Here is a 21140-nt window from a genome sequence, read left to right on the forward strand (position 1 = left end):
ATTGTACCTTCGGCTTGTGCTCTATAATAGTCCTTAAACTTCGCTTTCTTACCAGGACAACGTTTGGGGACAAGTCCCGGACAATCAAAAACAACCATATGATGGTCGGATAAACCCTCTGTGACCACACAGTGATCATCGGCAACATACAAATTCTGAGAAACAAAAACAAGATCAAGAATCGAACTAGTAGAATATGTGATGCGAGTGGGACTTGACACTATTTGTGTTAGATTATATGCGAAGGCAATATCAATTAAAGCATCGGAATGTTTACAAGAGGCCACTGTGGTCATTGAAGGCCAATCAATATTTGGGAGGTTGAAGTCACCCCCCATAATTATATTCATGAAACTCTTAGATTGCTCTTGTAAGAAGTCTTGAAGTTCATACATCACACCTGTGCCAGCACTTGGTGGCCTGTAAACAGCTCCAACAAGAAGAAATGAGTTACAGAAAAAACGTTTCACCCATAGAGCCGCAGCTGTGAACTTCGTATTTAGCTGGAAAAAATCAATGCTATTTTTGATAACGATTGCGACCGCCCCTCCCCGGGAGGAACGGTCCTTACGAACAATTTTATAAGACTGCGGAACAATCTCAATATCAGATATACTACCCGTGAGCCAAGCCTTTGTCACTATTATTACATCGGGGTCATAACTGAGAATTATGTCTTCGAATTCAACCGTTTTATTTACAATGCTTCTATCGTTTAAGTTAATTAATCTAAGCGGTTTATTAGTTACAGTGCGGGGATTATTAGTTACAGCACACGGATATTTTCGGGGGCAGTTGACGGAAACCGGTCTAGAACGGGGGGGGGGGGGGGGGGGGGGGTATTGGCCCGTAGTCAACTATACTTCGTTTCAGCTTCGGTCCGAGCGCGGCCGATGTTATGAGCCGATGGCCAATCGAACAGCGAAAGATGCACAACGTCAGGGCGTGCTTTGTGCAGTTGATAGGACCAGCCGGTATTCGCCGTCTCTCTGTGCGTGCTCCTCCGCCGGCTACTCTTATTAAGCGCAGAGAGCACGCCATGACGCTGCACTTTTTGCGGTGTTTGATTGGCCCTTCGGCTCATAACATCGGCAGCGCTCGGACCGAAGCTGAAACGAAGTATAGGATCTTCGTGCCTGGTATAGTTTAGTGGCACTCTTTTGTTCGCACTGTCATCCCAGCGAAAAGCCTTGCCATTTAGTTTTAACTTGTCGAAAGATAACTTTATCGCCATTTGTTCGTAGGTCTTTGGCACTTTCCCATAGCTTTTTTCGAATTTGTTGCACTCGTGGGGAAAAATCTTCCAAAATGCTATAAGCCGAACCCTTCAATAGCCGGGAACTGGTCAAAATTTTAGTTTTGTCCCTACCATCGAGTAGTTTAAGAATGATTGGCCTGGTTTTGTTTGGGCTTTTCCTGCCCAGTAGATGTATTCTTTCTGTTCCAGCAGTTTGAACTTTCAGGATACTTTCAAACACATCTTTCTTCACAAGGTTTTCAAGAAATATGCTATCCTCATCCGTTGTTTCGTGAATTCCGTATACAATCAAATGATTACGTCTGCTCTGGTTTTCTAAGTCGTCAATTTTAGCCATTAGAAAGTCGACATTCCTTTCAAGAGACAAGACCTTATCCTGGAAGGCCGTCACAGTTGCTGTCAGCTTGGTCAGGCTGTCCACTCTTTGTTCGATTGTGGTCAGTCTTTCGTTCGTTTCTGCAATTAGCGAGTCTGTCACAGCCTTCCCTTGTTTTATATCTTTAACGTCTCTGGTGATTATCTGCAGCTTTTCCATAAGCTGAGCCATGTCGGTTCCAGGATTAGACTCGACGTCACCGCTCAACATGAGAAGCATACTACATACACTCCTACAAAGGCGAATAACATCGCACAATGGCCGTGGGCACGGCAACTCGAACAGAAAAACATCATTGCTACTATAGCAGTGTTCGTAACGTTCGTCTCTTAGCTGGACGAAAAGAGCGAAAAGGTTGTTTAGGCGCATAGTCCTGGTGGAGTCGCCGTGCCCACTGACGAGTCCCAAGTGTGGGCGTGGTTTTGTATCCAGCGTTGACTGCGATGACGTTATCGATGGGGCTTGCCAAAGTTGTCGATGCAAAAAATTGTCCGCCGTGGGATTGTTGATTGTTGCTTTGTCAGCGCGTACTGGCGTGATCCAAAGCGGTACACAGTCCCGGTTCGTCGCAGGTCGTTCGATGACTGTTCCTTGCCCAGTTGCGAGAATCGGAAAAGCCACTTGCACCGCCAGTATCTGGACGAAAAGAGCGAAAGGGTTGTTTAGGTACATAGTCCTGGTGGAGTCGCCGTGCCCACTAAAATAATCTAAATTACTTTAGCTAGCGCATTTTTCTTCATCGGTCAACGATGTTAAACGTCGCTATGTTTCTGACCCAAACCTCTGTTCCACAGTAGGCCTTATTCGATCAAACCATTACCCGCGTACCTCTACTAAAAAATAAATGGAATGTCAAGACCGATGTTTATCTGGGCATAGAAATTGAATTTGACGTCCAGTGCGCATTCTCTTTCGAGTTTTTGTTTCGATAGACCAGGGGTGGGGGCCAAACTTCGGCTCACGAGCCGCATGCGGCTCTTCGCGGCTTCAAGTGCGGCTCGCGGCTCCTTGGCGAGAGTGCCCCCCTTCTGCTCCTGTGTTCCCAAGACCAAAAAAAAAAAAAAAAAAAAAGCTTGCATTCATAACAGTTTAGTACTACATTACGTACTGTACATACAGCGGGACTGCTTTTTGACACCCTAGTGACCTTGTTTCCTTTATTGTTATAGAAAAATGTTTGAGTCATATGCATAACGGGTTTCAGGGGCAGGGGCTGGCAGGCAAACCATGCAATCATTTTTGCGTAGCGGTTGCAGAAACGTTCTGCTGCTTGGAGTTATTTGCTGTTGTCAACAATTATACTTCTCTCATTAGAAAAAGACTGTTCCCTCCATATTGTTTCTTGCTAAAAGTAGCCCCCCTCCCCCTTCCCCCCCCCTTTCCCCCACCTCCACTTTTGTTTTCCTGCGGCTCTCTTAATTTTTTGTAATTTTGAAGGCGATACTAACCCCATTTCACTCTTGCCACCCCTGCGATAGACCTATATTGCCAAATTACCCAAGCATCAGAGAGAATGCTGGGAATGCACGCCTACGCGCTGCACGAGCTCGCCTTCCCGGTATAAAAGAATCCAAGTAAATAACCAAAATAAGGCGTTGACGAACGCGCGTGCAATACGCCATTTGGCTTTTGCTTTAGAACCCTAAAGCCTGGTTCAGACAGTTGCGTTTGACTGCGTTTGACTGCGTTGCGGCAGCGAGAAACCAGGACATCCCTGCTGCTTATGTCGCGTGCCAAGGTGATTCCTTGAATTGGATTCCAGGCTTCATACGAAGCACAGATGTGCCGGTGACTCGCTTTCGGCTCTCGATGAAACGCAGTCAAACGCACTCAAACGCAAGTGTCTGAACCGGCCTTTACTGCTGCTGCTACATACGACAGCACGTGCCGCGTTTGGAAGTACACTCGGAGCAGGCTCTTTGGTGTTTGGGTAAATTAGCAAAAGGTATAGGGAGTAGTCACTGGCGGCCATAGCGGTGTACGCGAATGCTGGGCGCGTGCTGATGGCGAGCTTTCACAGTTCTTTTGCAACGTGCATTCCGCACCATCAAGAGTGCCGGTCTTAGCAGCCTATTGATGTGCGGTCGTTTTGAGCATGCGCTCTAAACAGCACCCACAAATATGGCGTCCAGTGTTTCACTTAAGCTGACTCGAAATCCTAAATAATAAAATTTAGTTCAAAGTTCATAGGAATTTTAAATTTGTTCTTCTCCATCTGTTCGTGGCGCACTCTAAATATATTATATTGACTTCTGAATTTGACTTTGAGGCGTTGAAAAACGCGTACTCTACTAGTTCGCTTGTGTTGACCGAGTTGGAGACACGACATTCGATCTATGGTTACTTTAAACACTTTATATCGCTGTGCTCAAAAGCGCATATTGATAAGGGAAAGAAAATTTTAATTTCGGTCGAAGCAAAGCAGCGTCCTCGTCGCTATCGTTAAAGTAAACGAGCGATCGAAGAGCACGAGAAAGCAACAACGTGGCGAACAAGTTACATGATTAGCATAGCTACCGAAAGTAAAGTCAGCGAAGAAAGGATTTTGTTTTGTTTCTTGTTTTTGGCTCTTTGAGAGATTCTTGTCAATATGGATATATAATTACGCGGCTACTTTACATCCTCGCTTGTTCAAAGATAAACCACTGACCGGCGCTGTGCCCGCGATGTTCGACAAAACTTATTTTAAACGAAAACTAATTTTAAAAAAAATATTACGAAGTGAAGCGTGACGCCTATACTCTCGGTTATGGAGAAACGCGAAGGGAAAAGATGAGAAACCTCGGAAGATGGGAATAGAAGCAAAACACTAAATCAATTTCAAAAATAAAAGCGCTTTTTTTTTTTTTTGTGCGGGACAGGTGTGGTTGCGCGGTATGGGTTCATGATGTACCCATTTGCTTCGTCGAAAATTAGAGTTTTAAGTTTATTCCGCGGGCATGCGTGGTAATTTTGGTTGGGCTGTAACAAAACGTACGCTGTTCTCCAATCCGCTATGTGGCGTATACTTTGCGCCATATGAGCCGTGCTTTACGCATATGAAGCAAAGCTGGAGAAAAGCCTCGTGCGCGCGTTGGACCGTTCCAATAATCGTCTTCTTCGTGCTGACATCTTTGCCCGTTAGGCTATAGTCAGCGTGTTTTGATCATGCGCAGTAGCTCTCTTCTACAAAATATTTGACGCTGCGCGTGCGTCCTCAATCCAATGACTCGGCATTTTTTTTTTTCTTCTGTGCAGCCAGGCGTGTCCACGGACGGTGCGGCGGCTAACGTTTGTTTTCCTTCTCGTGTGCGGTAGGCTTAAACCTTTGTCGTTTACGTTTGTGTAATGAAACACTGCGCGCGAAAGCTGCTCGATCCCGGGAATGTGCCTGTTCAAATAGGGACAACGGTTCCACTACTAAACCTGTGGTCGGATTAATAAACATTGGGCTGCGTTTGACACCTCGTGTGTGCTTTTCCCCTCTTATATATGTTCCTCGGTCCCAGTTTTTTTTTTCTTTTTTTTTTTAAGTTAGCAATTATTTGATATGGATGTAGCGGGGGAAATTCATATAACGTCACCCGACTTTATATAACGTCAGGATACAGAAAAAAATTGGCACCACGTGACCCATGCACCAATTCAGTTTCCCCGCTACATTTGGTGATAAAGTTGATGTCCCGCAACCTGACGCCATGGGACCTACAGGCAAATTCAGGTTCCCCGTTAAATTTAGCGGAAAAATGGACGTCTCGTGACATGTGCCCCGATGCATTTTCCCCGCTAAATTTAGCTGAAAAGTTTACGTAACGGATTCTATGGACCAATTCAGTTCCCCCCTAAATGTAGCAGAAAGCTGACGCCAGGTGTCCTATGCACCAATTCTGTTTCCCCGCTAAATTTGGCGGGAAGACACATCACAACCTTAAAATCATTTTTTTTCATTCAGAATGTATTGTCGCTAAATCAACCCAACGCCTCAATATCAGATCACCGGATGACGCATGATTGGCGCAATATCAATCGATCGTCATCGTCATATACTGTCCAATAAACAGCACCGCTGTCAAAACGCATCACACCGTGTGATCGTCGCGCAATTTGTTTTTCAGATCTGCAGCCGTGTGTGGTGGTCATCGCAACCACGATGGGACGTCAATGGGAGAGCTGCATATGAGCATTCTGGTGATATCAGATCGTTAAAATACCCTAAATAGGACGTATGTGGGCCACACCACGGACGCCCTTCTAATCCCCGTACTCTTCAGGGAGCCCAGGACAAACTTTTCCCTTCCTGCAGATTGCCTCATCGCTACGGCGACAAAGGAAGATGGCGTCGAACGACGAGTTCAATTAGTTTGATGATCTGCGTAAAAATCGTTGTGGACTGTTGAAGTCGCTGCATTCTTGAACCAACAGCGACAAAGTTGACACTCCGACGCTGCTCCTAGTCCGTCGATGAAAGAAAGAATAATCCCAATGTCAGACCGTCAACACCTTGGCACTGTTGGTGCAAAAAGGCGGTGACTTCGAACTTCCACCCTGCTTTTTACACACAACATCGAACTTGTCATTCGATGCCATTATGTTACTTTCCCGTTCGACTGGCGGGACAATCCCCAACTCTCGAATAAGTGCACTCCGTTGAGAGTGCACTCCGCTGAGAGTGCACTCCGCCGGAGTGCCCTCTCGACGCTGTCTTGCACTCCGGCGGAGTGTAATGGCGCATCATGCCATGGCACTCCGCCATGACGTAATGCGAGGATTAGCAAGTGTTCATGAGGCGGCGCACGTGATCTCGAATCCCGACGGCGTCTGGTTCCTTCTGTGTAGAAAACCTTTTTGAACGAATTCGCCGTAATTCGTTGGATTTTTAGTCGGCGGAAATTTGAACTATATCCCAGGCGCGTGGTTTCTTCCATGTGGGCGAGAAATTTAGCACACCGGTACGATGCTCGTTCAGATCGTAACGGGCTGCGGCGTGATTCGAGTCGACGATTCCCGAGTTCTGCGGCGTAATTTTTCCCTCCACGTTATTCTCCTTATGTGCTTAGCTTTGAAGCCAAGTCTGCTAATGAACAAGCGCTTGCCTTGTTCTGCAGTTGGAAGAACCATGGCCGGGCTAGATTAAACGAAAGCCCTTTGATTTGTTTGCGTTTGTCTTGAAAGTGACGGTCCACTGGCCAGTGCACGAGGCCTGTGTCTCGAACGACCCTTAGAAGCAAATGGCGTCGCAGCGCTGAAATGAGCTGTCCTTTGAAGCAATTGGCGGCGAAAAACCCGCTCGTGGCACGTGTCGTGCGCGTTTCCACAATGATTGGTGGAACTTGTAAAAAAAATAAACGCCTTTATTAAGGGGCTTTAGGCTCGAAGGGAGGTGGGCTCACTGCCTGGTTGGGCGTAGTAGGCTGGAAGGGATGGTGTGGGTGTTCTTAGCATCTTTGCGTTCTGGCAGAAACGCCACCATTGCATGTCCGCGCGGCAGCGCTGATGCTATCAGTCAAGTCACACTTGGCACACGGTACCTTGTTCTAGCCAATTAGGGAATTTGTTGTCTAGAATCATGAAGAAAAGAATAAGTTGAAGTTGTTTTGATATCAAGTGAGCACCAGATATGTCTAGTTTTCAGCACCCATATGTACTCTCAGATCCTAATAGGTGTGTAGTCCTTGTCGCATGAGCATAAGGAGCGTCTCAATTCTGTTGCGCCAGGCCCATCGCATTGGGGAAGGCTCTGGCATATCATGAATCGACTGATGAACAGCTATGACCGCACACTTCTGCCTAGCCCTCTTTAATGTCGGCACATTGAGACAAATAATCCACGGTCTCGGGACAAGCGTCGTGGCGCTGAGATCGAATCTGATGCAAGCGTCATAGATCTACGCAGCCAATCATCTATTCGAGCAGCCCCCTCTGCTGGTTTCGATTCCGATTCAGAAGGCGTTTTTAGTGCCGCTAAAACAAGGGAAAAGTGAGGGGGATGTGCCGAGTGACGTCATCGTCTGGGTACGTGGCACTAGGAACGAGGACGAGGGAGGAAAGGTTCTACTCATACACAGCTTCGCTTCTAGCACGAAGTTGAGGACATTGCGCTGGCCGGTTTCTTTGTCTGATGACATCTTCGGGTGAAGCCAGTCATCCAGGTTCCGGGCTTCATTCGGTTAGAACTTGGTCCGAATTTGTTGGTAGTAGGGGCATCTCCATAAGAGACGAGTCATGCCACCTTTCATGTTGTTCGCGCATTTGTTGCGCGTGCCAGAGCGTCTCCCTTTTCTCCATGCGGCCACGTGTGCCGGGTATCGGGTGGTGCCTGCCATGACGCCGGGGGGGGGGGGGGGGGGGGGGGAGGGGAGGGGGTCGTGTCTCTTTTTCCCATCTTTCTCGGTAGAGGGTCGGGCGTCTGGGCCAGGCTTTCCCACAATCTTGTTCTGTACCTCTTCTTGATCAGGGCACCGTGGATCAGGGTCTTCTTCTCGTCAGGATCATATTCTTCGTCATCAGATAACGTCTTCCCCTCATTGGGTCCGGCGTATCCGTGGATACGCCAGACTCCACAGACTCCAAAGCTGCACTTGCCTCTTTACAAGCCATGAACACACGTGGTCCCAATGTTATGCTTGTGTACCGGATTCTTCAAGAAATTTCAAGCGCGACAGAGGAGGGGCACAATGTCGTGCTTCAGTGGGTTCCCGGGCACTGCGGCATTGCTGGGAATGTAACAGCTGATAAATGTGCTACGCTAGGGCATAACAACAGGACATAACACGTGGACTTACAATAGGTTCCGATTTCACCGTGTGATATACCCGTTATAATTAAAGTCTCCGTGAGCGCTTATGCGATGTTGGCTGGTGCAATGAAAATGCCCGAACGTCTCCTCTTTACGCCATAGATATAGATACTCATTTCAACTTTTCAAGAGGTACATATTTGCCAAGAAATAATGATACATTAATTCACAGGCTCCTACTGAATGTCGCCTTTACAAAGAAGTCTATTTTCAAGATATGTGAAGCGACATCCCCAGACTGCACCTGCGGCCTCGCAGTCGAAGATATGGAACATCTTATACTTGAATATGGACGTTTTTCAAGGGTACGACAACGTCTGGAGCAGCGGCTTCGAATAATGGACAATCGACCTCTCGCACTTTCAAAAGTGCTGGGATCATGGCCGTTTCCGGCACTACACTCTTAGAAAAAAGGGTATGGATAGTCCTCCCTTAGGGGAGGAACGGTCTTGTAACCTATGTTCCTTTAGAAAGGGAGAAACGTTCGTCCCTGAAGCAGGGGAGCAACGTTCCTCTGTCGCTTGCATCTCAATATGGCGGCCCCGAATCGAGCAAATCGAGCCCAATAAGGCTTAACCAGGACGCTACGTCTCTTGTACGGGACGAGAGCAGCAGCAAATAAAAGCGTCACACGAGCTTTCCGCAAACTGTGTTTATTTCCGAAGCCAGATTCCCCCCACAGGTACAGAAACTTGCGTTTCGAAAGCAGTTACTCAGTCTTCTCGTCGACAGCACTGCGATGTTAAACGGAGACAACCGATACCCAGTTACTTCGCGCACTTTCAGTCTTACCTTTGGTGTTCCTCGAGTCACAATTCCTTCGTCAACCGCACATCACAGAGAAGGGCAAACTCAATCAGCGAAACCAAAAGCCGCTCTCGAAAGAACAAACTCGAAGCCGCTGTTTATCGCGTAGCGTGAAAGGTTAAATCGCTAGCCACCAGATGGCGGGGTCAAGCAGAGTAATTGCAAGCAGCTAGGCTAGGTGGCGCTTGGTACCGCCCAATTCATGTTCTACAAAAAATAATTTATTTTTTTCAGGCCACTACCGCGCTTCTGAGCCGCTCCCCTGCGCTTGGGGATCCTCTACTATACACACACATTACACTTATTACAAGCATTAGGTGAACATACATTGAGCACATACACGGCACACACACAAATATTAATACAACGGAACACCACACTAACCCGAACACTACACCCGTGCTCTGCGTTTCCGTCTTTTATACTGGTCGTTTTGAACGTACGGAACTTTTCGGTGACCCCCTAAGCAATAAAAAATATTCCCAGCATGTTGATTTTTTCCCAGCAATGTCATACCTCTGAAAGTATTTTAAATGGCTCAAGGGATGAATCTCTTATTAAAAGTAAACGCTCGATCAAGCCGTAATTATTTGAAAGCCTATAAATCGAGCCGCCCTAATGCGGTTCGAAGCCATGAGTTTGTTTCCCCACACGGCACGTCGTAGCCTGTATTTCTATTGGTTTTTCTATTTGTGCTGTTCGCGCAAAGCTGCAATTGCCGTCTTGAATTAATCTCTGTAGAGCGGATATTCACTCAGCTGGAAGTAATGCTTCACATGCTGAGAAATCGCTTTTCGATCAACTTGAATGCAGTCAAAGCCGCGACTTGCGGCAGGTGTTCAGTGTACGGAGCTACGCCGTGGCGAGCCCAAAAACGTCTAGCGCTCATCCCAGCGCTCCACTTGGAAGGCAGTTTCTCCAGGAACCGTAGTATATTTAAACAGCAAAATAAAGGGCAGCTTTTTTTTTTTTTCGATTTTACCTTCTATTGTTTTTTAATGCCGGAATTCCATACTGTAAATATACGTACTTTCCGTCACGATTTCGTACTGTTCAGTCCTTGCCCCAGAGCGCAATCGCTCTCGGGGACGAGACAATTCCGACAGTCATATTGGCCATTGTACGATAGCGATAGGAGCTTCTACTGTTCAGACCAGCGTTCAAACATGACTATCCGCACGTTGATCGATTGCACGTAATCCCTCAAGTGGTATTAAACTTTTTAATGTAAAGCGGAATGTCAACCTGCGACACCCCGCCCCCTCATCACGGCCCGCCCAATTGCATCAATGCCCGACAGTTTACGATCTCATATTGTTGTTACACCACTGATACGCGAACACACGGTCACATCGGCGATAATTCCAGTCTTCTGTTCACAACCCACAACACTGCCATCACGATGTTGCAGCTGTGTTGCTGACACGCACAAATACAGAACCACGTTGAACGCCGGTTGCACTCGGCATCGGAAAACAGAACCGAACTCAGCGCGGAAGGCACCCAGGCAGCCGGCAGCAAAACCTGCCTGTCTTGGACGGAGTTCTTGCGGTTTCCATAACGTCGAAAACGTCGACACAGTTCCGCGTGGTTTCGCTACTGTAGCGACTGTAGGACTGTAGTTCCATCGGTTCGCCGCGCGCACGAGTCCCGCAATCCGGAGACGGCCATCCCCCAGTGTACGTGGCACTGCTGGCACTGCTCCGCAACTTCGCTGTTTCCAGCGGCTTCGTTTGCTCGTTTGATAAAATTAGTGATAAAAGCGTCAATGCAACCGAAATGTTCTGCACGTTTAGACTAGAAAACGGAATTACAGGCGGCCTTTACTGCCGCTGAAGCTCAATGAACTCAACAGCTATTTATTAAACAACGTGCGCGACCTGCTCGAAAAACGAAACCGAAAGAAGATGAGTCGGGAGGGCGAAAGCTTTCTCCCGTCTGCCTGGAGAAGGAGAAAAACGTTTCGTTCCTCCCCTTTTCTCGCGTCCGGTTGGGGGCGCGTCAGTAGAAGGGAGGAAGACGCGCCGTTGCTACTTTTTTCCTCCATTTTTTCTTAGAGTGTACAGAAGAGGGCTCTGCATGCTGTTCGCGACTTTCTCACCGAAACTGATGTTGCACGAAACAATTGAATTTATGCGATTAGAACTGTTTACATAATTGCTCAGGACTGTGTATATCCATGATTGTGTATACCGGTTTGACTAAGTACCTTATGTGCGTTACATATACGTACACATTATCATGTGTTGTTTTACGCTATTTTTTTTTTATAAAATTGGCATGGAGTAGCCGGTACTGTGTAAACAGCGCCAACGTCTCCATCATTTTTTCGTTATTAAAAAAAGAGGACAAAAACTTAATTAAATAATTTCGCAAAAAAAAAAAAGATTTTGGCCTAATATTTGAGTTACTATTACAGCGATGTTGGTTGGTGTGTTTAGCAAATTTTCAAACAAATCAAGGACTATGATTTTTTTTTCTTCAGACACATGGAAAACCGTCCTTCGCTCAAGACGCAGCAGGCTCTCGCATCGGAGAATACGGATCACGAGCGGTTGGAATGAAACGTCAACAACAGGATTTCTCCGAGCAATTTGTTTTCTGTCGAGTTCGTGACAGAGAAATAACCGATCTTGATCTGGGTCTTGCGAGACATCGATGTCGGCGCTATTGACGATATAAGCCGTCCGACATAAACGACGTTGCTTCTGAAACTCAAAAGTTTTTTTGTTTTTTTTAGTATCATTGGGCAAGATATTTGTTTTACCGTTACAATTTTTTTTTTCAAGGGTGAACTTTAGTACGGTTTTGATTTTGTTGTTATCTTGCGAAGTGATCAGTGAGTGTACTTTGTTACATTTAAGAGGGAAAGTATCCAGCACGAGTCATTTATATTCGCCATTCTTTGCTGCGTATGGTAGTGTCTAAGTTAAGACAACTCAAGTTCAGTTCAGGTTAGGTTGAAACTGACAGTTTAAGAAACGCAGGGTTTATTAACGCCTCTCGCTTAGTAATTTATTCTTCGGCCTTCTTATCTGCGAATTCTACTATCTCATTGGGACGTAAGACATAATAAAATGAGCTGAAATCGCCCCGCCCCGCGTTTCTTATATTATCAGTTACTATGAGATAAATACTAATAAAATGCTTCGTGCGCTAGTTTGAAAACATTCAATGCCAACAAATAAACGTCGAGTTACTCATTCGGGAATCGCATATCCGATTTGTTGACATGAGAGTAGTATAATTTAGAATGACAGTTAGCTTCCAGAGAAGTGCATTACGACCGCGGTACTTCCGACTGTGCTGACTTTTTTTTTTCTTCTTTTTTTAACAAAGATTTTTTTTTTTATTAAACATGCTGCTGGAGTGACATCCGCTAAAGCTTCCGGGAAACGCACTTCGTACACACGGACTGGATGAAACTGTCATTTCAGGTTTGGCGTCCACCTTTTCAAAGTTTCTAAAAGGGTCGGGAGAGTTCGGAATACTACTCTCTTCGCAAAACCGGGAAACAACAGGATAAAAAAAAAAAAAAAGCGGGAGAAAGAATGTTCAATATGACGACTGGACTTCGCCAACCTCAATAAACAGGCGGGATGAAACATCCGTTTTTCAACAATATCTGTACAAAAAAAGTATATATATTTCCAAGAAGACTGGAATTTAATATCAAGCGCTTCGCCCAATCTCCCTAGACGTTTTTTTTTTTTTTTTTTTTATAGCAACTTTAGGTGCGAAGCTGTTATTTGGTCCAAATTCTGCCCTTTTACCTTCTTTTTTTTTTTCACTCTGTCTTACAAGACAAATTTTTTAACGAGGCATGGATCTCGGAAACGCCAAATTGATCTTGCCAGCAAAATTCATCGGAAACAACAAAAGAAAACAAGAAAAACCAAAGTAATCCGGAGATAAAATATGAGGGTTATGAACCAGCGGACGTCGATTATGCGAGGTGCAGGATGCTGCTATCGTTATACGTTGATGAGCGGTGGTATTTGTTCGCCTAAGGACCCCGATTTCGTCCCTCCCTATAGTCATCGATAACTTAAGAAACACGAATGTTTAATTATTATTGGTCCGTATTATTATTTATTTAGTATTGGTCTATATTTGTAATGTTGCCCTAACTTATTCGGCATTTAAGCTTTTATTCTTATCGATTATTTCAAACACCGATTTGAACGAACGGGAAAGTGTCCGAGAGATAGCTCAAAACAAAAAACTGAAACAAGTATGATTGTGGAAACACGACCCGTTGTTGGACGTGGACTATTTCCCTTTGCCCGCTTTATTTTATGTTGGGATGAACCGGTGCGATATTTCGCTGAAGTTCGCGAACGTAACATTAATGTGATGACACGTTCCAAACTTAGAACTGTAATGATAGGAATGCGTTCCTCGCTAACCATCGGAGCTAGTATAATAGAATAGAATAGTTTTCTTTCAAATTTTCTTCCAACATACACTTTCCAAAACCGTATGTGCTTGTGTGTGAGAACGGAAAGTCCAATTGTACAAATCCCCCCCCCCCCCCCCTCCCCCGATGCTTTGCTACAGAAAAAAAAAGGAAACAACAAGAATAAAACAAAAACTAAATTGCAAGAACCCGTGGTGTGTCATGGTGTGGCCTAACAATCATTAACACTTTGCGGACTGAGCTTTGCGTCGTGCAACTGTATCCGTTACATTCATCTCGCGCAAAAAGGAAGATACACCGCATGCAGCAGTGGCGAAAGCCAAGAGCGACAACTAACGCTCAACACGGAAAATTTCTTTCCGAGCGACAAGAATCATGAAGAAGATATAAATATGTAAAAAAGATACCGTAGACATTGCTCGTGAATCAGCCATATACTAAGCCGATAATAAAACTCAAAAGCAAAAAGAAAATATTTGAAACTAAATGTTCAAGAGCAAAGCCATTACAACAAAAACCAACACAAGCAGCGGCCATGAATCAGTAATAAGCAAAGAAGCGACGAAAATTGTTTGACATGAGTGACAAGGCGAGATCATGGATAAAATATAAGGGCACACTTCCAAATTGAAATCGACCTGCTTTTACACCATTTCAATTTTTTTTTTTTTTTTTTTTTTTTTTTTTTTTTTTTTACTGTACGTATACGACTGGATTTTCTGCAAATTGTCGGGAAGGTGATTACAAGATTTGGAACAAAACAGCTTTTTTTAACTTGTTCCACATTTTTGTATATACTCTCGGAATATTATATTTCTCGGTCCTCTTAGGCTGTTTCTGTCTGGTTGACTCTGTCTTGCAGTCAGTCGTGAAGTAGTTTGACGTGATGATTGTATAGTTCCTCAGATTACCTATCGCAAGAAGATTAAGTTCGGTAAGCTGTTCTTCGAATGGGATGTGCTGGAGCCGGGTTCCGTAAGTGACGTTCTTTACCATTCTTTTTATCATGTTATCGTTTGTTGTTTTTGTTTTTTTGCTTTTTGGTGTTCGAACAGAATGTGTAGATCGTTTTTCCCATACCTCAATAATGATTCACCTAACATTTGGTGAACTCTTTTCCTTAATGTGATGTCCGCGTGACTAGGAAGTCTGTTTAGGTAAGATGAAATTATCCTCAACTGCTTTATTAGGTTATCTTTATGCGATTTCCAGGATAAATATTTGTCAAAGTAAATTCCTAGGTATTTAGTTGCTGTTGCGTATGCTAGTGGTAAACAGCAACAATTCCTCCATTTCGCTGAATGTAAGAAGATGGGTTATGTGAGGTCAATACGGCTTTTGATGTGTTCTGAAGCACATTAAACTAGTCTTTTTTTCATTTACAAAAAATGAAGTTCTTTACAGACCAGTTCATTATTTGGTCGATGTACTGTTGTAAAGCGGACGCCGCCGTACTATAATTTTCGTTTGATGAAACTAACGCGGTATCGTCTGCATATTGACATATATTTGATATTAAAGGCAAAGACGCTACGTCATTCAAGTATATATTAAATAGCATTGGACCTAATACCGATCCTTAGGGTACACCGCAGGGGAGGTTGGTGGTATCACTTATACTATTGCTAATTCTAACTTTTTGTGTTCGGCTGGGAAAGTAATTTTTGAAAAATCTAAGGAACGGTCCTTTGAATCCCAGACTTTCTAGTTTATTTAGAAGAATATCATGATCTATTCTATTGTATCAAACGCTTTAGTTAAGTCTAAAAACAAGGCAAGTACAATTTGATTCTTGTCTATCTTCTCATTAATAAAATCCGCTACGCCTTCGAGTAATAGTGACGTATTTCTATTTTTCCGGAACCCATACTGAGTTATTTATTAAGGAGAATTTGTCGCAGAACGAGATCATAGTTTTTAAAATAAATCTTTCCAATATCTGATGAAAGGCTGACAACAACGCAATGGGCCTGTAATTGGAATCATATTTCTGTTCCCTTTTTAATAAATTGGCCGCACTGTCAACACCTTCATCCTTATTGGGTATACCGTATATCTCCTGTTTAAAAAATCCCGTTCAATAATGCCAAAAGAACATTTTTTAGACTGTTAAAATGAACGTGCCGGTCTCTGGGCCTTATTTGGTCGTATGCTGCCGGTTTTGTCGTTACTTTATTGCTAATTATATGTTGTAGATCTACTTCTGTTATTTGCGGCTTGTACGCGGAGTTTTGTGTACGTCTCCGGCATGCTAGGTTTTGTGGTAGATTTCTTTGCGTGCTTACGTAGGTCTTGCACCTGCTTAACAAAAGCGCGATTGAAGTTATCACTCAGTGTATCGAAATTGGTTGTTGCAAATATTTTCTTTAAAGATTCGTCCGCGTTATCTTTGGGGGGTTTGCCTATGATTTGATTAGCAGTATTACACGTTTCCCTGATGTTGTTTATGCACTGTTTGAGCTGTGCTGTACGGAACTTCTTATTGAAAAGCCTTATTTTTGAAGTTACCCTGTTCCTTATTCACCTATACTCTTCCTGATTCATCTTGCGTATTCTCCCTGCATTTGTTCGATAATTTATTTTTCTTCAAAAGTAACTCAACTATTTCATTATAAGTCCACTTGCTGCTACGATTTTATTTCCTAATTTTATCGCCTTTTTTTAAACTTTCGTATATGCTTCCAAGTTTCTCGACCATTGGTTCATAAACGGCTATATGTTCAAGATGTAAGAGAGAGTTCTAGTTGTACTTTTTTGTGCTGTAGTCCACTTTTTTGTTGTCAATATTTTGGTCGTATTTGCTTTCTTCCATCTGTTGTGTACAGTTTTCCTGAAGTATCCGTAGACCAACGAAGTAATGATCTGCTACTTTTTGTTTTATTATGCCACCTATAAGGAATAAATTGCTGGTTCGGGCTATTATATAATCAATGCTACTTTTTGTAATTTTATCTGCAAGGCGCTCTTCTCTAGTGTAACCATTGATCCCATTTTCTAGCCCGTAACTGGACGATATGTTCAGGTAATCCACGATTCCGTACTTATCTTGACTCGAAACGTCAATGTTTAAGTCGCCTGCTATAACTATATAATCGTTGTTGCTAAATCTGTTTATCAGTTTATCAGATTCTTCTTAGAATACATGTAGATTTCCACTGGGTGGTCTATAAAGGGCAAATATTGTGAACGATATAGCGGCTTTATGTATATTCATCACAAGAGCTTCGGCATGCTGCAAAGATACCTCAATACGGTCGAAAAACCAGCCATTTTTAACGTATATCAGTGTCGTAAATGGAACTCGTTCCAAGACCGAAAAGAAATGCGAAACGAGCTTTTGTTTCTGTTTCAAACGTGTACAACTGCGCTCCGCAGTCAAGAACGCTTGTGTCCTTGACATCTTCCCACCCAGTTTTCCGCTAAATTTAGCGAGAAAATTCACCTCTCGTGACCCAGACACCGATCCAGTTTTCCCGCTAAATTTAGCGGGGCAAAGGGACGTCTCAACGACCTGACGTCACGTGACCTATACAACTATTGTTTCCCCGCTAAATTTAGCGGGAAAATATTCGTCAGCGTGAAGCACCAACTCGCTCGCAGATTCCCTCGTGATTTTTTTTATAGTTCATTGCAAGCACGTAGCCAGGATTTTTTTTTTTTTGTGGGGGGGGGGGGGGAATCGCCCCCCCCCCCCCCTGGCTACGTGCCGGCTTCATTGCATGACCTATAAGACTTTCGAAGGTAAAGCTTGCCGCCATTTTTCTTTTCTTGTGTGTTTTCCGAGTCCAGAGTAGTGTTGCGGTGTCTTGCTGTAACGCTGCGTGTGCCTGCACACTCTCAAACAATGCCCGCGTGTCCACTATTTCACAGACACTCGAAAAGTTGTACGTGGGGTCTCACTCTCCTGCGGAACAGCGAGGCGTCAAATCACGGCGAAAAATAGAAAGATCCCGCGGCGAAAGATTATGGTCAGAATACGGTTAAAGGGACGATCAAATTATTTTTCAAGTTCTTCCTCCTTAAATAGACCGATCTCACCAGCCAGTTTGGCTACGCCACCGCTGCCGCGATGCATGCTGGCAGGCACGTAGCCAGGATTTGAATTCGGGGGGGGGGGGGGGGGGGGGGGGGGGGGCGCCCATGACAAAATGCTTTATGAGGGGGAGGGGAGAGAGGAGGTCCCAGCAAAATAAAAGATATCGGGGGGGAGGTCCCATGCCCCCCCCCCCCCCCCCCCCTCGCTACGTGCCTGCATGCAGGGAACTCTAGTCATTTGGCACCTGCAACGACCTCGCTGGGCCTTTGGGCGTGCAGATCTTGAGACGGCACGAGCCGCCTCGTGCATCGCCGCCTGCCCCCTGTGAACTAAAATTATGGCGGCGTCACGCATGGTCACATCGGTCTATTCCCCCTCTCAACTCAAAAGCGAAATGAGAGATCATGTGGTCGTGGCGTAGTATTTCCCCGGAGGCGATGTCGCCAAGCTTCCACCGTATTTTTTAAGCACACCGTAGAAGTTGTCATTCGCGATTGTGTTCAGTACCGTAACGCCATTCATTGGCCACGAACGCGAATACAAATATTTGCATTGCCATGAGTAAGGCAGGAGCGGGGGAAAAGCAGGATGGACAACGCAAAACTCCAAACACAGTAGAAGCTGTTCATGAACGCCTACGAGCGGAAGCTCGCGCTGCAGAAGCCTGGGTTCAATCCCCACTTCTTCCCAGTTCGATTTGGATGAGCATCGTACCGGCGTGAGGTCGTGTATCACTACTGCGTGATGCGCGTTAAAGACCCCAGGCTAGCGGTTGTACTGCACTGGCTAAATTTCTCATTTTCAGCTGGGAGACAAGTCTGCCGTTGAGCCAGACTAAGTTCAGGCTGTATAACGTATCCATACCCCCCCCCCCCCCCCCCCCCCCTTTCTTTTTACGCATACGTTTGTGTGGCTTGTGTCCAACGCGTGAGCTGGGTTTGGCTGAAGTGCTTGGGCGGAAAGATTTCGAAAGCAAGAATGTAAGAAAAAGTCGGCTATATTTTAAAATACCCAAAGGCATCTCTGGCTTTCTAGCCTCGTGCACTAGTTTTCTCTGGGTCCACTAATCGCTGTGGGATTAGTAACATCCCATTCTATAATCATTTAACTCAGCCAAAAATTTATTTCATGGTCCCTTTCAGAAGCGTATGCCATGTATGTAGGGACAACGCGCGTAACGTCCCACATGCTCATGTTTGTGCGCACGGCGCATTTTCTTTTAGATGTAATCGTGTTGGGAGCTTCGCGCCTTGTTGGGCATCTTCCTGTGGTTCACTGTGATCCAATGCCGCTGTGTTCTGCAAAAAGTGAGATCACAAACGCTTTCTTAGAGCGCACCATAACGACAGCAGAGTTAGAAATTACGGTGATTCCTATAGGATATTCTAAAAATTATGAGATCCCCACAAAAAAAAGAAAAGGATTCGCAAAATAAGTTTTAAGTGCACAGTAAGACGCTGAACGTGACGAAGACCTGTAAAATGCAATCCCCCATGCCACATCGTATAAATTATCTTTTGGGGTTCGAAGTTTTTTTCTCGACCTTCTTGGAATTCGCTGATATCTCTTCGTACGTCTTAGTGATAAGCTTTCCACTTACCTCTGGAACAATGCAGACGTGAGTGCCCATCTTAAAGAGCATGCCTATGCAAATGAATACGGCAGACTACAAAGCGATCGCGAAGCACATTCGCAGACACCTCCATTGAGAAAAAACAAGCGAGGAGATTTTAAATTCAGCAGTCCCCCCGTCCAGTCATCTGCTTTCACCTATAATGAAATTGCATTAGAAAAAAGAACATAATAACAAAAAGAAAAGTCAACGGGTACCTTGATGACATTCGGGCTCGAGACCGCGGTCGCGCGAGGCCGAGAATACTCTGTTCCACCTTTCGATGAACCTCACTGGAAGCTGCGAGCTATCCACCCCCATCCAGCGCTGTGAATATGTCACGTGACTGCGCGCCCCGTGGTTCACTGCGCGCCTCCCGATGAGGTCAGTTGACGCTCGCAGAGGATTGGATTGGCTTGGATGGTTAGCAGCCTCCTCATCAGTCCATCGCGTTAGGTGAAAATGAGCGTCGCCCCGGCGTAGCCTCCCGAGGGGGTGTCCTTTTAAAAACGCGCTTATTTGATTAGCTCACTTAGAGGACGAGCTTTTTGTCGAGGAAGAGGAGGGGATTATGCCGGGCCATGAATGCGCACAATGTGCGGCGCATCCCGCGGAAGGCGCGGACACAAAAGATCCAGCTTTCTCGTGAGAACGTTTGGAACGAGGAGAGGACAGTTTTGGGAGAGTTGTAAGAGGGAGGGGGAGGGTTGCGTAATTAAAGTCCCGGACGACGTCATTTTGGACCGGGTGAAAGGAGAAGGGCAGCCAAGTAGAGGAAAAGCTGTGGCCGTTAATACGTCTGCGCGTCTCTTTTTTAAATGTTAGAAGTTTCGTCTAGCGCGGACGGTTTGAGGTTGGCGTTCATGGAAGCGACCAGAGTTATCTGTGGCGCGTTTGGTTGTAAGGGGGTACAGTCCGCGACACTGCTAGCGCGAACAAGGCATTGCCGGTTTTCTTTGTTTTATTCGTTCAGCATTGAAGGACTGTCGTTGCAACTATCTAGTGTAATGGTGGAAGAAAGTGATCAGTTGACGTGCTAATCTAAGCAGTATACATTTTCACGCCCGTGCCAGTACCCTTTCGAAACAAAATGCTTGAAAGCGCCCAAGTCGTGTTCGCGCGCTAACAGTGTCGCGCTGTCTATTATTCAGTAAGTATTAGGGTAAAGCTTCGCGACTACATTAAAGTTGCAAGGGTGCATTTCGCACGCCGAAGCAACATGATTGAAAAGTCTAAGGGTTGATCAACAGGAGGAGATTAAAATATTTTTGTTTCGTCCTGTTCGTATGCGGGCTCTATGCGGAGGGCAAGTTTGTCTGCATCTTGCACAGGGGTTGCGATGACGTCAGAATGACAAACTCGTATTGGCTGATTGAAAAAAAAAAAAAAAAAAAGAAGAGTGGGCAGACCTTAAAGGGATTGTCCGGTCAAATTTTGCATTGGAGAAAACAATTGAATATCATTGTTATTGCCTCGAGACGCATCGTTCGTGCAATATCTGAATTTTATATGCCCCTATGCACGAGTAATTGAATTTGTACTGCTCCAATCGCACTCTAGCGTAAAGGCTGTTTTCGGTGGCAACATGGGAGCTCTGACGTCACACAACACAAAGCGAGAATTTCTGTCTCGTCGTTTACCCGCGAGTGAGCGCCCCGGCGTGCTTCGTTTTTGTTGTTGTGCTCGACTTCTTTCGTGGTTGGGGGAGATCTTTGTTGCGCGGTTGGGTGCCACAACCACCGGGCAGCACATGCGTTCCATAATTTTCCGCGAGACGTGCAGTGTCGAGCAAAATGGATCGTCGCCGTGCGTAGGGACTGGGTTCCCGTCAAGATCGAGATCCCGCTTATGCAGCA

General features: G+C 45.2%; 1 protein-coding gene across 1 annotated transcript; it reads right to left on the minus strand.

Annotated features, from left to right (window-relative positions):
- Nucleotides 1–1172: 1172 nt before the first annotated feature.
- LOC115320747 lies at nt 1173–2024 on the minus strand (the record flags this gene model as incomplete). Its single annotated transcript, XM_042293415.1, has 1 exon — nt 1173–2024. A coding segment is annotated over one exon (852 nt), but the record flags the coding sequence as incomplete, so codon positions are not given.
- Between the last annotated feature and the right edge of the window lie 19116 nt (nt 2025–21140).

This window comes from Ixodes scapularis, unplaced genomic scaffold, assembly GCF_016920785.2.
Source record: "Ixodes scapularis isolate PalLabHiFi unplaced genomic scaffold, ASM1692078v2 PGA_scaffold4__175_contigs__length_147842914, whole genome shotgun sequence".
Lineage (NCBI taxonomy): Eukaryota > Metazoa > Arthropoda > Arachnida > Ixodida > Ixodidae > Ixodes > Ixodes scapularis.